Source organism: Pteropus alecto, unplaced genomic scaffold, assembly GCF_000325575.1.
Source record: "Pteropus alecto unplaced genomic scaffold, ASM32557v1 scaffold280, whole genome shotgun sequence".
Lineage (NCBI taxonomy): Eukaryota > Metazoa > Chordata > Mammalia > Chiroptera > Pteropodidae > Pteropus > Pteropus alecto.
Window position 1 is genome coordinate 1,416,709 of NW_006430057.1, and position 17,915 is coordinate 1,434,623.

The following is a 17,915-nucleotide window of genomic DNA, read 5'->3' on the forward strand; positions in this document are numbered from 1 at the left end:
CATCCTAGGCTACTCACTTACCACCCCAGCTAATCAGTCACCAAATCCTAGAAATCCCACTTTTACAGCTCTCGAATTCAGCTCACCTTTACAGTTTCTAGATCCACTGCTATCATAATCAAAGTACCCATTTCTGTCCTGGGTTAACAGCCTCTTAAGTGGTCTCCCTGTGTCTAGCCTGGAGCCTCCATCCAATCTATCCTTTACAGTGCTATTGGAATGCTCTTTCTAAAACCAAAATCTGAACATTTCAATTGAGCTCCTGATCAAAGGCCCCTCAAAGACACTCTCCTCCAGTAGTGTGCAGGATACAGTTCAAACATCTTGGTCTAACACAAAAGGCCATTTAAAATCCCAATTCTGCCTACCTCTTCTACAACTCTCATCATTTACACCCTTTGCTCCAGCCACATGGGATTTCTTTTAGTACCTTCAACATGCCATGCTGTTTCAGTCTTCATGTCTTTGCATTTGCTATTTGTGCTGAGACACCCCTTCCTTCCTTCTCTCACAGTAAACTCCTAGCTCAAACATCAAAGCCTCCAGGAAGCTTTCCCTGACACCCTGATTCGCAAGGCTAACTCTTATACTTGTGTAGTATCTTGTATAGAATATTATTATTCAATACTGTAATAGTGGATATATCTATTTCACTAGTCAGCAAGGTCTCTGAGGCCACAGAATATGTCTCATTTAACTTTGCAGAGTCTAGCAGTGTCTGGCCCTTGTAACAGGTATTCTAAAAACATTTGTTGAGGAAGTTGTTTTAGATCTATTAATTGATGTGCTTGAAGAATATGTAAGTGGAGAGATCTTCTATATACTGTTATGTGAAAAGGGTGCATGCACAATAAGATCTCATTCTTGTTTAAAAAACATAATGGTATTGAAAGAAAACAAAAAATATGGAGCTAAAGCCAGTTCAGGATTGGAGGCAATAAATAAATAAGTCAGTTGAGAATGGCCGAGGAAAGAACTCTTAGAAACAACAACATTTAAGGGAGTGGAAGAGGACATAACAGCAGGGATATAGGAAGAGAACGAGGAATCACAGACCTATGGAAAACTAAGAGGACCATGTTTAGAGTAGAGAAAAATTCGTCTCTAATACTACAGAGCCAATGAAATCTCAGGAAAATACTGCTGAGCAAGTGGACATTTTAGGTTCTCTTTGTTTACATCACCCTTGCCTAGAAGCACAAGGGACAGCTTAGAATATTTTATATTCTATTTTTTAGGTTTAAAATTGGTTATATTTAACTTTCTAGCTCTGAGACCAAATGAAAATCATTAAGATATTTAAAGCTATCTAAAATTGTGATAAAGGATTAAACCAAGATGCAAAAAATTAAAATATTTCAATACCTTTTTTTCTTTCCTTAATTATCTCTTATTCAGGAATACATTATTATTTTTAAAAAATATCTAACATGGATTTGAGGGGAATGGATTTTGTTTTATTTAAGTTTTCATTAGTTCAGTAGCTTGAGTGATATTATTTACTATCTGAAAACCTTTAAACATCACACTTTTTCATTTATCAATTCTAATAGAAAAAAACTTATTTCTAACACATCTTAATTTTAATTAAGTGCTTTCATGCAAATATAACTTCTAATAAACAATAAAGTACTTTATGGTAAACAAATCAAATCATAATATTTAACAATAGTAACCATAAAATAATGAACATACCCCAGTATCTGTATCAGATTTTGATGAATTTAGACTTTCCTGAGAAGGTGATGGGGACACACGCCCTAAAAACAACATAATGTAACTGTAAAAAGGCATTTACATACATATACACACATACACACACAAATCAATCAGAAATAATGACACAGTAACACCTAATTAATAATGTAAAATTCTAGAAAAAAATACATGAGAAACATTAACTCTTTCAGTACCAAAATATTTGTTATCATTTATATAAAATCTTTATAGAATGGCTTAATCATTTCCCCAATTTAAGAAAGTACTGTCAAATCCTCATTATTCATAGTGAATACATTCTTGTCAATCCTAACAAGTAGCAAGATGAACAACAAAGGGGCAGAAAGGGTCTAGGTTGGGATAAGTCTCAACAGCCATTGAAAATATAGTCTTTTTGCTCCAGTCAGGGCAATAAAAGAAATGTATAATAAACATTGTTTACTATTATTAACTCATCATCATCTTCAATTATGTATTATAACATAATGCAAGCAATACCCAAAGGGCTACTAAAATATACAGGGCCTTGCTTGCTCGTTTAGTTGATCTTCCTAGATTTCTAAGTTCCTCAAAATGGTGCTTTGACCATACTCCATACTCCTGCCCATGGCCACCTCTATGTCCTTTCTCCCATTCCTTACCTTCTTGTTTTCCAGACTTAGTTGATTGGGGATGGGGGATGGGGGTGGGGAGGGAAAGGTTTGTAGAGGAAATTTATCGCAGTGATATAATTACAAGAAAAGAACCCCATAAACTAGAAACTCCTATTTACATCAATTCTACATATTTTCCTGATAACTTACCATGATACAGAAATATTTTACATAGTTGTAATCATTGAATACATATGCCATCTTCTGAGGTTTCTCTTTTCCATTTAACCTTTTTCATATACCCTTTGATGTACTGACAAATCAAATTTACTTTCCATGGCTATGTTTCCTTAATCATTCTTTACTTATTAAGTGTACATACTATTCTCTTTCTCTTTCTAGATTAATCAGGTATTTCTTTTTAACCTTGGATAGAAGTGAAGATTGCTAGGGGAAACCAAATAACTTTGTTCTTAGTAGCTGATGAAATTAACTGTACTACATCTGAAAAGGAATAATGTCAAAAGCTTTAATAGCTTTTTTAACTGGGTGTAGATGCTTTTTGCTGCTGACTTCTGTCTTATTTTTAGGTTTGTGGCTACTATGTTAAGTAGTGGTTGCTGCAAATGATTGTTGGATAAAAGAGCATCATTATACATAAAATGTAAAAATGCCAGATGTCTCTAGATTTTTAAAGCCCCCCCAAAAAGCAAAATACCTTCAGTATTGTATTTCATTCGCATATTGTTGAAATAGTCAAAAGCATTTTTTAAAGCCCAAATTCTCACTACATTATCTTGTCCAGCTGAGGCAAGTAATCGACCACAGTGAGAAAATTTCATGGTCCAAACTGCTCCCTATGAAAACAAAGGAAGATTCAAAGTTATTACTATAATAATTGTGACATTAAGCCAAAATAAAAAATTGTGCCAAATTATACATACTAAGATAATTCTCACATTAGTAATACCACATAAAGCCAGCAGTCCAAGGGTGCTATAACAGGGGCCCTTAACCCCCAGGCCACAGACTGGTCAGTGGTCTGTTAGGAACTGGGCCACACAGCAGGAGGTGAGTGGCAGGTGAGCTAGTGAAGCTTCATCTGTATTTGCAGCCACTCCCTAGCACTAGCATCACTGCCTCTGCTCCATCTCAGATCGTCAGGCATTAGATTCTCGTAGGAGCACCGTCCCTGGTGCCAAAAAGTTGGGGACCACTGTACTACAATACCACACAAAAGGAACTTTTAGAAGAAAGGTGAGATAAGATAGTTGCAGTTTGCCACAATCTTCATTGTGAAAGCACAAATCTTAATTTGGGATCTCAGTTTCTCAGCTGAACACAAGGGGGAGTAGGATAGGAGGAGGCAGAGCCCTCAGCATAGCACGAGCAACTCCTGACCAGGACTGAGGGAAAAATACAACCCATCTTAGCAGTGACCCTCATAGTATTGGGCATTTAGAAGAAGTGTTGGAATGGTGTGATCTCCTCTTGTTTTACTCCCCAGAAACAAGGCTTTGCAGTACATGGCTAGAATTCCCCGATAGATACTGAAAACAACAGTGGGGAATTGTGTGTGTGTGTGTGGGGGGGTGCTTTAATGTGAACTCTTAAATTGGAAATGCTATATCCTATTATAACAAACACTTATAACTGCTATTAAACCACATGTTATGCAGATCAGAAAGATTATCTAAGAGCTTATTTACTGAAATAACATCATTTCCACAAAATTCAAGTATATTTAGAAATTTGTCATTTGGAGCCTACTACAATGAAATTTTATTTAAGACTGAAAATAATGAAAGAGTCAATATAGCACAAGGAAATTCATCAGATTCCTTAAGGAAGTTACTACAATCAACTCAAACATTTTATGTTTAGATGATAAACACCTAAATTTCAGTTCCAATCTGGTTGCCATCTCGTATGTTTGTGGTTATTTCCTTCCAGTTAGGCCAATTTTTAGATTTAAAATCTAAATAGATAAATAGATTCCCTGATCAAGGATGCACAGCATCATTTAGCCAGTTCTCAGTTTATTACTTCCTTCCCTATATTCCTAGCATTTTCAGAGGCAATATAATTTGTGTACTTTATATCTACTTTGGTATATTTTTAACTCTGATTGTACCTCTACCTCTCTCCTTGTTTTAGCTGTCACTTTACAAAGTATACTGAGCTTCTGAAATATAGATGTCAATTATTTAAAATATACTGGGGAACACTTTAAACATTTTTCAAATTGACAGACTACCCTCTAATTTAACTGTTTTAAAGTCTGGTACCTTTACATAGCTTTCTTAATGATAAAGGCCTAGAGTTTACTTAATTCAATAACTTGCTTGTTGAACAGTAATTCAGAGATAGACTCTGCATTACCTATTCATTAAATCGTATTAATATCAAAATTCATTCTTCTTGAATAAGGCTAGTAGAATTACATACATAAGATCACCTTTATAGAAGTCAACGTATTTCTCTCAATGAAAATAATCAATACTGAAAAATAAAAAAGGTACTTACCATATGTTCACCACTAAGATCTTGCACCACTTTGATCTGATCAAAATCATAAGGTCCTTTAAAACCATGTGCTGCTTTGAATTTAACTGGTCTTGTGTATGGCATTCCTTCATCATCACTTGATGAAGGATCATCTTGATCAGTATGAAACACTAAATATAAAAGCAACAAAAATCACTAGCTGAGATATAGCTACTATCATATTTTCGTAGCCACTACTTACCAAGAAAATTCATTAAATAGAGAAGGAAAATTTGCTTATTACTAAACAGCATATTAAGAGCATGGAGCCTGGTGCCAGACTGCCTGGGTCCAAATTCAGCTGTCATTTATTATCTGTATGACCGTAGGCAAGGTACCAACCTTTTTGTGCCTCGGTATTCTCATCTATAAAATAGAGATAATAATGGAACTTATATCATGGGGTTTTAGGAGGATTAAATGAGTTAATACAGGTGAAAGTGCTTAGGACAGTGTCTGGCACAGAATAAGTACTATATAAGTGTTTATTAAATAAAACAAATGAGTGCAATTATGACAAGGGCACAGGAAGTTAAGGTCTGCACAAATTTAGAGAATTTACCTAATTTTAAAAATAGTTATAAGAACTAAATAGCCTTACATAACTAATTTACAAGTGATTATTGAACACTCAATTCTTCTAGGTTGCCACAGTCACAAAGTATGTACAAATTCATGTTTAAGATGCATAAATTCACTTTTCCTCCCACTTGTAAAATTAAGTAACAGCGAGAGTAACATGATTTATTGAAATGTTAAGATATTAGCTATAAAGGTTTATTACTTTTAATAAAACAGAATGTTTCTTATAAACTACAGGCTAAATGTAGATGATGTCAAATTAATTAAATATTTGGTTGAAATGTTCTATTTTACTTACCTTCGTCTCTAACACTTTTAACTTTATTTACAGCACGTTCACCATATTCTTCAGCGAGGTGCTTTGCTCTCTTTACTGATTTTCCTAGGAACTTCTTTAGTTGAGTCCTTACCAAATATATAAAAAATAACACACCAAAATTACTTCTTATTAACTCAACTAATAGTAAAAGATCAACAATTCACTGATAATCTCATTAGCTGTGACTGATAAAGTATATTATTTTGAAATAACTCTTTTTTACATAAATAGTAGGCCTTTGATCCCAAACCCCTTGTATAGAATATATTCAAGTCAATATAGCTACAAAGAAAATATATTGGCACTTCAGCCAATGTATAATAGTGTACACTCACTCTAAGAGCCTTGGTTTTCACTGGTGAATGATAATCAATTGGTGGGGAGAGTAAGGGAGGGGAGTGTTTAAAGCACAGATACCTGGGCCCTATCCTCAGATCATTTGATTTAGAGGGTCTAGGGTGAGGCCATGAATCTGCAATGAGAATTGCTTTGAGAAGATTGCTTTAGGTAGTCATCCTTAAAACACATTTTACCAATAAAAAGAAATTATAAAGAGGTATTTTCTCACAAAATAGAATGCTTTGGTAGCCTAAGATGGGCTCTTGTCCCTTCTCTTTTAGTTTGGGTATTTGCAATGCATTTAGGCAGAGCTTTCTCAGTAGGTATTACCAAACAGTGTAATTTATGTATTTCAAGCTCCCATAAACAGGACTTACTTAATTGCTTCTTCAATTACCTAAGTCTCAAATTTTATATATTATTTTTAAAAAGCAAAGTACTTATTTACAACCAAAACAAATCAGGGGTAATTTTTACCAATTTTGGGAGCTCATGATATTAAGGATATTATTTGAAAAAGTTTATATACATATACATGTGGTTATTTCGGCCTGGAACACTTCTCCCCTAGCTAATTTCCACTCATTTTTAGGTGTCAGACCAGTTCTCTCTCTCAAAAAAGCCCTCCTTAACCCTTTCAAATAGATTTTCCTGTTATATACTCCCACAGCACCCCATATATTTTTTATAGCAATTACTATAAATGCAGTTAGATTTATCTGTGTAATTATATGTTTAGTGTATGTTTATCCTAATGAAATGGATGCTCTATGAAGGCAGAGACTATGATTGTCTTAACTATTGTATCTGCAGCACCAAACTTCCATATCTGGCTGATAAAAAGTCCACAATATATCTACTGTTGGTATTGATATAAAGAGATGCCTATTACATATCAGATATTTTTTTTAAAAAAGCAAGTCCACAAACTATAGGCACAGTATAATCCCACTTTTGTGAAAAAACAAAAATTCTATGGTGAATACACATGATTATTAATACTGATTATTTCTGGGGTGAGATTATAAGAGGCTTTTCTTTTCTATTTTACACATTTTTGAAATACTTTTGATAATCATAAAACACAGATGATATACCATTTTTAAAATTACTATAAGGTCTATTGTGAAGTTATATTTTCTGGATAACTATAGGTTTACTACTATCTTAAGAAGACAGATTACTTAATTATTATGGATGAGAACGTCTCTAAAAATACACACTTTTGTGCCTTCTTCAATGGTGCTTAATGTTTAATAAGTTTCTTTAATAAATAGGGTCACAGTTATCATCTTCACTGTTCTTAAACACATTCAGAGCCTTTCAAATGGTTTGCAAGTGGGCCATAATATTGGTTCCCCCAGGGTAGGGCACAGAGAAGTCAGACTCTGGGCCAGTCTCTTCTCGCCATCAGTTTACCCCAGCATTCAGTGCAAATATCACCATGCTGTACATGTGTCATGACATGAGGAAAAGTTGAAAGCACAGCCATACGAAATGATTGTGTTATGTATGACTGCTTTTATCATTTTTCTCATTCCTCTTTTGCAATCGGAATATTATTTGACATTCTTATGTGTCAACTTACAGATTATCACAGTTTGGTGCTTCCGTTTTGCTGTGAGCTCAGATACTAAATGACTAGATTTGTAAAAATTATATAAGAAGTATAGTGGCTTTGAATGATCCTGAGGAGCTTTCCTTTTAGAAAAATGATGAGCTTTAGTGCATGGAATAAGTAACATCTTTCCTGGATGTTTATATGTTTCCTGAATAATTCCCAATTCTCTAGCTCCTGATAGCTGTCATTGCTAGACAGCCAAGGTCCACATGTCTGAAGGTGTTACCACAGACCTGCATTGTGAGTACAACTTTCCAAAAATTCTCGAAGCTTTCTTTACTATACTTCCCACACTAGGAAAAGATCAGATTTGAGTGGAGAATTCACTTTGGGCATTGGACTGAAATATTGCCAATTAAGTGACTTGTGTATAATCAAGCAAAATCTATATGGCCACCACTGTGCTAGATTTTTGTAGGGCAAACAGAAAAATGGCATGATCACAATCCTTTTGCAACATATGCTTTAGTTATTTAATATCTATTGCCTTGTTTTTTTCAAAAAAAATCAGAGAATAGTTTAAGATAATATAAAAATAGAAGGCAAACATAAGGTATACAGTCTATAGGTGTCATGGAAATTGAGGGATAAAAAAAGAAATTTACTACCAACTAAAGGAAGTCAGGAAGACTCTCATATAGTTGGGTTTAGAAAGACAAAGAGGATTTGCAGAGATGAAGAGAAAAGGAAAAGGGCAACTTCAAGGACAATCATACTCTACTTCTGGTACCTACTATCAGAAAAACAATATGGGCATGATGCAAAAATTTATTGATCATTTACTACATGTGAGATGCTATAAAAATGACCAATACAGCCTCAAGGAACTCATAATCCATTGGCTGGGGGCAAGGAGTGGTACTGGTAGATGACATATAAATTGGAGAGAGCACAGATATAAACTAGTATGGCGGTTCTCTATTTTTTAAAAATTAAAGCTTAAAATGAAGATAAGGGAAGTACTATAACTCACGTTTTCTGTTTTAACCTTCCACCATCGGTATCTGTTGGCTGAGACTGTAACTTCTCTTCATCATCTGACTGTGCTGCATCATTACTACAAGAGGAGGAGGTAATTTTAAAAGAAGCCCTTTTCCATACTAAGTGAAATAAGTCAGACAGAAAAACTTGAAAATCACATAATATTACTTATATGTGGGATATAAACCTAAAAGCAACAAGTGAACAGGACAGACAAACAGGGACTCATGGACATGGACTATAAACTAGTGGTTATTATAGAGGAGAGAGGATGGGGGAGAGGAGACGTAGACGCAGTAAAGGGGGTCAAATATAGGTGGGTAGGGGGAGGGTGAAGTGGGTAAAGGGGATCAAATATATGGTAGCTGAAGGAAACTGGACTTTGGGTGGTAAACACACAATAGAATATAAAGATGTCAAATGATAATGTACACCTGAAAATTATATAATTGTATTAACCAATGTTACCCCAATAAACTTAATAAAAAAATTAAAAGAATAAAAGAAGCCCTTTTCCTTACACTTCTCAAAAATCTTCGTATGTACTTACTACAGAATTGCTAATTAGAGTAAGAAAAAAACTGTGTTAAAATGCTTTATATAAGTTTCGTTTGAAGGATGACTCTGAGAATTTAAACTTGAAAGATCAAAGAACAGAATCGTTAAGCGAGGTGCAATGTACAAATTCAGTGAATGCAATTGAGGAACTTAGGAAAAACCTACTAGAAACAAGGCTTTCTGCTGAACAAAACATGATGCACAGAAATGACAAATTAACTTGTAAATATCTCCCTCCTCACTCATCAGATACATCATATATTATACCTAAAAAAGCTTTGATTTCATGGAAATCATCCCTTAGTACATCTCACAGTAAAGTCAATAACCTCACCCTAAAGCCATTTTCTGGCTCTCCAAATTATATATATAAAATTTCTAATCCTTAAAGAAGGGTTTCATCTAAATATGGCTTTTTAGCCCTAATATGTTTTAATACTGCCTCTAGCATAATATAAATCATTTTAAAAGAGAAACCAAATACGATGGGATTGACGATATGTACTATTTCCCCCAGTAACTGCATAGTCTTAAACAGAGAGCGAACAAAGTTTAAGAATACATACATTAACTATTTTAATTCCAAGTTTTAAAAAGGCTGAATGAAACCAAGTTAGGAACTGTCATAGTTCATAAACAGAAATCTTCAGCACGCTGAATAAAATAGTACAAATGATAAATAATAACATTAGGCCATACCTTACATATTCCTTAGTCCTTCTCATGATGTGTAGAGTGAGAGGATTAATACCTGTTGGCAGTTTCTCTTCTGCAAGACTCAAAGGTATTTCTTCTCCAGTATCTAGGTTCTTAATCATTACACTGGCTAAAATTTCCTGATGTAAAAAATAAAAACAATAGGATCTGTAATTTAATTATCTTTCTGAGTCTACAAAATCCTCAAAAATTTAAGCTAAGCACTTTCTAGATATATTCAATACTGTGTACAATAATTTTTAACATTTTAGAGAGATATAATTCACACACCTTTTAAATGAGTAAAAGGCACTCATTTAAAGCATATATAGTTCAATGGTTTTGAATATATTCACAGAGTTATGCAACCATCACCATTATCTAAGTTTAGAACATTTCCACTACCCCAAAAAGAAACTCGATCTATACCCACTGGCTGTCATACCTTATTCTGCCTCCTCCTCCTGGTCCCTGGCAACCACTAATCTCCTTTTTGTCTCTATGGATTTGCTTATTCTGGACCTTTCAAATAAATTAAATCATACAGTATGTGGTCTTTTGTGATTGGCTTCTTTCACTTAGCAACATATTTTCAAGGTTCATCTATACTGTAACATGTATCAGAACTTAATCCCTTTTAATTGCTTAAAAACAGTCCACGTGGATGGATATACAACACATTATTTGCCCATTCATCAGTTTGTGTTGTTTCTACACTTTGGCTATTATGAACACTTGTGTACATTCTCTGTGCAGACATGTTTTCATTTCTCTTTGCTGTACACACAGGAGTGCAATTGCTGCATCATGGCAACGCGACGTTCGATATTTTGAAAAACTGCCAAATTGTTTTTCAAAGTATATATTTTTTAAATGTGTTGTTTAAAAGAATCAAAAACTAAGATTTTACTTCGAAACTTCATTCTGAATAAATTGGCCAATAGATGTACACTAAATTTTAATGGTAAGAAGTACTGAGTCCGTATGCACTGTATATCATCTAACAAGTATAAAAAACATATACATATCTATAATGTCAAGTTCTTTCCAAGCCCATTTCCTATGATATGCAGACCTTGCTTCAATATATTTATTCCACCACAAAACTGTGTGAAAGGGCAAGTTTAAGTAGAGTTGCAAGTTTCACCATATTAAAAAAACAAAAACTAAGACAATCTTCATTTTCATTTTTTCTTCTATATTATGATTTTTTGGCTAACAACAGTAAATGAAAAAATTAATCATGGTAAAATATACACAATATAAAATTTACCATTTTAACCATTTTTAATTGTATAGTTCATTCAGTGGCATTAAGTATATTCACATTGCTGTGCATGTACATTCATCTCCAAAATTTTTTCACTTTCCCATATGGTTTTTATATCGTATGTTTTTAAGGACAAAAAATATAACTATACCTCATCAGTAAGCTCTCTCCCAGAGTTGGATCTAGGTCTCTGAGGTCCCATCACTTCACCTGCTATTGTCTGTCCATCAGGTGCTTTTCCATTTTCCTGAAATTATAATTTTATATACAGAAAGTTGACTAAATCAATTTCTATAAATTATTCATTACCATACTTGGTTCTAAAAAATTCCATATTTTGAATAATGGAACCTACCTACTGAAAATTTAAATGGAACACTCCATTTCAGCTCTTTATTATTCCCAGCGTACTAAAAAACATTAGGTACTAAAACTATTGCTGCCCATGAAATAATGTCTTAGTAGTCTTGAAAGCAAATAAAGGTACGATTTGAACCTGACCCAAAAGCAGTTCTCTGCTAGTAGGATGCCAGCACAAGGATTGCCATTAATCTAGGCTATATATGTGCATATCTCAAAGGCAGAGGTCCTAATACTTTTTCTGTATCGAGCTAGACACTAAATATTTTTAATAACTATTTTCGCTTCACATATGGTGTCTGTTGCATATTCTTTTTTTTTCTTTATTTTCAACAAGCCTTGAAAAATGCAAGCACCATTCTTAGCTTGGGGGCCTTGCAAAAAACAAGCCACTGCCAATCTCTGCTCTAAGGCCATGACAAGACTATAATGTCTTATCTCAGTTTGCTAACCTGCCAAAATCACAGCTGCCACATAGGTAACCCTTGAGTGCCAGAATTTGGCTGTGGTGAAAATTCATGTTATCAATTCCTTTCTATTGCCTCATATGTTGATATATAGCATACTGTGTGAAGATCTTTTCATGATTAGGAAAAGGAAATTATAAAAAAATCAAAAGTCCCCAATTTTGTCCACTATAGGTTAGGTAAATGAAGACTGTAGTTGATGTTTATTAATATCAATAATACTACAAATGGCAGCATCTATCATTTTTTCAATGCCTACTACATGGCCAAGTACTTGGCATACTTTAGCTTATTTCATCCTCGCAAGAAACCTTCAAGGAAAGTTTGCCCTCCCGCCCATTTTATCAATGAAGCATCTGAGACTCAGCTGTTAAATAGTTTCCTGGAGTCACCCAGCTACTTAGTAGCAGAGCTGGACAAGGGATGTAAGGAGGCCAGGTTTTGGGGATAAGGAGATATTTGGCTTGGAGAAGAAACAAGGTTCGGTAATCATACAAACCAGCTACTTGCATAAAGCTGATAAAGCCTATATTCAATGTAACACAAATTCACCAACCTGGGCAGTAACTATTTTATCGCCACTGGTAGCACTTGCCAAATCAAGAGAAGGCTGAGAATCCTTGACTGTACTCTCTGAAGCCATGTTTGTGGTTAGGAGAGTATCAGATGTAATATTCTCTTTGGGAACTGCAATAATAATAATGGTGATAACTCATAGTTAAATAGGACCTTGTACATAACTTAAGAAGTACTTTTAACCTTTATTCTCCTGATTCTTAGAACAATCCTGTGACAAAGTGGTTTTATTTCTCTCGTTTTATAGGTGGAGAAACCAGGATTCAAATAAGTTATTTAAATTCTTCAAGGCTATACAACTTACACATTAAGAGATCTAGGACTTGAATTCAAATCTTGTCTCCAAATCCCATATTCTTTTCACTACAGCAAACTGGCTCTCCAATGGTAACAGACTTGAAAGTTTGAAGTCTATTGAAATGTTCAATTATAATAGTAATGTAAATAATGACAAATGTAAACATTTTCACTTTTTTTTTTTACTGAAATAATTTTTATAACTCAGTCATCAACATGGTTGTACATAGTATAAACTGAAACAAAATCAAACTGAAACAGTTTTGACTCAAAAATCTCCTCACAAAACTACTTATTTCTCAATGAATACTTGCCATCTAGATCGGGTGTTTTAAGAGCCTCAAACTCCAATTCACTTTTCTTTTTTCTTGGTGGTGGAGCAGGTCGAGATGGAGGTGGTGGTCTAGGAGGTGGGAAATTAGTTGGAGGGGGTGGACGCGCTGGAACAGGCTTCTTTGTACTAGCCACTATATCAGGTTCTGGAGTAAGCTGTCTTGGGGGTTTGGCAGGAGCCAATTCTTCCACAGCAGCAAAATCTTTAGCAGATGAGGAGTCTGAGGATGCAGGTTCCAGGATGTCACTTCCTTTGACTTCCACTGCTTCCTTGTTCAATACTTCTGCTTCAGTTTCAGGCACATTAAGCTGCTCAGTTGAACTTATTTCAGTTAACTTAGCGGTTTCATCTACTGGTTTCTCACAGGTGTCATCGGAAGGAAAACATTTTTTTAGCTCTAATTCAGTTTCTTCAAATACATTCTGACTCTCTGCCCTTTTGGAATCTTCCTGTAGTACTTGATCTACTACGGCTAACAGTCCAGGTATATTGCTAAGATCTGTCCCAGCCACAAGAGGACTCGTAACCTGATCAGAGTGTCCTTTTCCTTTGGAATCCAAAGAGTCATCTTCAAGCTGTAGTACTTTCTGACTCTCCTCAATAATACTTTCAATGATCTGATGAAAGGTTAAAAGGCAGTTTTTAAAAAATGAAGCTATTTACAAGAACATAATAACAGCTAGTCATTTATGTAGTACTTACCATGTGCTAGGCAATGTTCCTAACAATTCACATATTTCAATCTTTACAACAACCTTAATAGATAGTACTCTTTCTACCATCATTATACATATGAGGGAGTTGAGGCATAGAGGGATCAAGTGATTTGTCCAAGGTCACAAAGTTAGTAAGTGATGAAGCTAGCGTAAACCCAAGGAAATTTGTTCCAGAACCTGCACTCTTAACCATAATAATAGGGAATCTGTGTTAGTACATGTAATCACAAAAGTTCAATCAATCCTGTATAATAAAGTTCAAACCTAAATTTACATTCAGACTATTCATGTCACAGTTCATTTACATATTTATGCTAAGTTTGTTGCAGTAACAGTCTGCTGGTTTGAGCCTAGTTAGCAAAACCATGAGAATCAAAACCACTAGTATAAGAATTCAAATTGTTTAGCTCAAGCCTATGACAGGAAGCACCAGCAGATGCAAGATTAACGTTCTTAAACAGAATACACATAATACCCCACTATTCAGAGGCATAGCAGGACCATGAAAAGAGTTCAAACATCCAGCTGGCCTTGCCTTTTCCCCCTTTATTTCTTATCTATAGCTAAAAAATACAGATAGGTTTTCTATGTAATTCTACCAATATTTAGAAAAAATACATCTTCTATCCAATCCTGTCATTATTTACGCATTAAATCTTCCATCCCATTTATCTTTCTGCCATGCCCAACTATGGCTGATTTCTGCTCTCTCAATTTCTTGGTTCCAGAAAGTTAACAGAGTATGTCACAAAACTGTCCTGACCTGGCTTACCACAAATTCATGTTAACTTGAACTGGGTATTATTGCTGTTCAATAATATTCATCCCTGATTTCCAGCATATTCCACATATTAGTTGTCCTCAACCTTCAAATTTTATTTGTTTGTTTTTATTTTTTTTTAGGCAAGGTAACCCTTGGTTGATCTCATAGATTACAAGGACCTTGTCAGCTTACGATCCCTTATTTTTTTTTTATGTTTTATGCCTACAGCACCTGGTCTTCCAAGGTGGTCTCCCATCCAAGTACTAACTAGGCCCAACCCTGCTTAGCTTCCGAGATCAGACGAGATCGGGCTTGTTCAAGGTGGTATGGCCGTAGACTCAACCTTCAAATTTTTAATCCTAGACATATGTCACTTTTACCAGAGGAATATTAACTAGAGTCCACCTAATTTGTCAATTAGGTGGTTATTGAGCACTGAGCGCCTTAGTGATAACAAAAGCCAGATTACAGTGGGTTTAAAATGAATAAGAGGTGAAGACAGAGACAACTAGCCATCTATGGTTTTCAAAAACTTGGTTATAAATGGAAGAAGCTGCAAGAAAGTGACCCAGCAGTTTTGTAAGCTGAAGAGAAGAAGCCAAAGGAAAGAAGGTAACAGAATTCTGGAGAAAAAAGGAAAGAGGGTCTACTGTGTTTTAGGTCCAGTATGCACATTTTCTATTTAATCATCACACAGACCTTGTGAAGTGGTTGGATTATCCCCTTTCTACAAAAGCAGGTATCTGAGATAAAGGCATTAAGACTTTTGCTCAAGGTTCCACAGCTAGTAAACTACAAAGTCAAAACTGAAACTTAGTTCTTTCTAAAATATCCACTGTTCCTTATATTATACCATGCCGCTTCGGACATGGAAAAAAAAAATCTCAACAATGACATAAAAAAGAGGTAAAAGATGAAAACAAGTTGGCAGGTATGGTAAATATGAGATAATGAAAAGGTGTGAATTCGGGCTTCTTAGCCTCTTAATGTCTATATGCAGTAGGAAACAAGGTCATCTGCTGAAAGTGGGCACAGTGAGCATGAGGTGAACATAAAGGTTTGAAATAATGACTATACATAATGGAAAGGCCCATGCTATTAGAGGGTTCAAAATGAGGTTGAAAATCATAAATCTTCCCTAACCCCTTATCTGAGAACAATCTTCCACATCTCTGAACTCCTATCATTCTTACTGCTCATTATAATATGAGCTATAATATAAAATACAAGGTAGTATTTGTGGTAGCTCTGTGTAAATATTTTCTTTACATCAGATAATTAATTCCTAGGAAGCAAGGCCCATATGTTTTAACTCTCGATATGCCCCCATACAACTCTTTACAGTGCCTAGTGCTTTATCTTTTTTCCCTGAGTTTTAAGAGGTAGCAAAGAGAGAAAGAGCAAGAGAACAGTGAGAATCAGGACCAACACGGAGATGATCATGCTAAAGCAACTGTTTGCTTCATATCACTTTCCTACTTCAAAAAACACACTGCAGGGAGATTGGATTAAACAAGTCGGAGTAAGAGACATTCCCAGATCTCTCCCCTTGAAACAACAATAAGCTGAACATCTAAAACTCAACAAAAAACACCCAAACTGTACACCAGCATGTCTGAGCACGGGATCTGCGCATAGAGCTACCAGAGGTCAGAACCCTGGGTGTCAGGCAGTGGACTGGGAGAAACAAAAAAGATGCCTCTCATAGCCAGAGCTCCTTGTAGGAAGAGGAGAAGGGGTGGTGAGTTCTCTGAACAGTCCTACCTGAGAGTGCTGTGAGCTCCATGTGGCCGGCGGCAGTGCCCGATCACCAGGGCAGAAAGAAGGCAGTGAAACAGAGACAGCAGAAGAGTGGGGAAGGCAGAGAAATGACAGTTGATTTTTACCAGCCACGGCTGCAAAACTGAGGCTGAGCCGCAGCCTCCAACCCCCAACACAGAAGGCCCCTCCTCCCATACTCTCTGATATGGAATGCCACGGAGCCCCAGGGGAATCTGAGCAAACGCTACCAAAACTGTCACTAACATTGACAGGAACTGAGACTGAGGGTAGCAAGCATGATTAAACATCTATAAGGAAGAAAAAGAAGATATTATTAACACTTTATATGAAGCAGAGATCCAAGAGGCTTAGACTATACCTACAGGAAACCAAAAGAAAAACATCTTATTTTCAATAGACTAGGGACCATTATATAATAAATCTTTTGGGGGATGGGGTGAAGGAGAACACACTTCCATTAATGCGCAGGTGGAGAAACAGTCCATTAAACACCATAAACAAGCAAGGTGACAAGGCAGCTCAGAAAGAAAGAAAGAGAAAAAAAAACTCCAGAAAATAAGCTTACAAAGAAACATGTGACTTAAATGACAAAAAATTCAGGATGGTACTTCTGAAAAAACTCAGTGAGATCCAAAACAAATCATATAAACAATTTCAGGAATTGAAAAAAAAAAAACCAAACAACTAGATGAGCAAATTAGTTTGTTAGCAAGGAGATTGAAATGCTCAAAATGAACCAAATAAACCTTCTAGAGATGAAGAATACATTGGAAGAGTTGAAAAATAAAATAACGAGCTTGGAAAATAGAGTCGATCAAATGGAGGAAAGGATCAGTGATATCGAAGACAGAAATCTAGAAATAAAACAGAAGGAAGAAGAGAGGAACCGAAGAATGAAAAATAATGAAAGAGAAATATAAGAAACAGCTCATACCATCAGGAGACAAACCATAAGAATAATGGGAATCCTTGAAGTGGAGGAAAAGAAGCATGGATTAGAAAGTGCTTTCAGACAAATAGTTGATGAGAATTTCCCAAATATAAGGAATGAGCTGGAACTTGGAATTCAAGAAGTCAACAGAACACCCAATTATCTCAACTCAAAAAAGCCTTCACCAATACACATCGTATTAAAATAAGCAAAAATCAACAACAAAGACAGAATTCTCAGGGCAGCCAGGGAAAAGAAGATGGTAACCAATAAAGGAAAACCCATTAGATTATCGTCGGACTTCTCAGCACAAACCTTACAAGCCAGAAAGGAGTGGAATCAAATAGTCAAATGATTAAATGAAAGGAATGACCAGCCTAGAATAATGTATCCAGCTAAGCTCTCCTTTAGATATGAAGGAGAAATAAAGACCTTTTCAGACATACAAAAATTGAGGGAATTCT

General features: G+C 35.3%; 1 protein-coding gene and 1 non-coding gene across 5 annotated transcripts in view; both read right to left on the reverse strand.

Annotated features, from left to right (window-relative positions):
- Positions 1-17,915, reverse strand: part of WDR44 (WD repeat domain 44) — a 128,419-nt gene that overhangs the window by 71,942 nt on the left and 38,562 nt on the right. For all 4 annotated transcript variants that reach the window (XM_025046161.1, XM_006904710.3, XM_025046157.1 and 1 more), the window contains 9 exons: positions 13,240-13,876; positions 12,609-12,739; positions 11,377-11,472; positions 9,959-10,095; positions 8,694-8,777; positions 5,740-5,846; positions 4,839-4,990; positions 3,031-3,169; positions 1,696-1,760 (listed from right to left, as the gene is read on the reverse strand). In XM_025046161.1, coding sequence (XP_024901929.1) covers positions 1,696-1,760; positions 3,031-3,169; positions 4,839-4,990; positions 5,740-5,846; positions 8,694-8,777; positions 9,959-10,095; positions 11,377-11,472; positions 12,609-12,739; positions 13,240-13,876 — 1,548 coding nt within the window. The remainder of the gene's footprint in view (positions 1-1,695; positions 1,761-3,030; positions 3,170-4,838; positions 4,991-5,739; positions 5,847-8,693; positions 8,778-9,958; positions 10,096-11,376; positions 11,473-12,608; positions 12,740-13,239; positions 13,877-17,915) is intronic.
- On the reverse strand, positions 14,958-15,076 carry LOC112479205. Its single transcript, XR_003046099.1, has one exon. It is a non-coding gene; the product is annotated as a 5S ribosomal RNA (ribosomal RNA).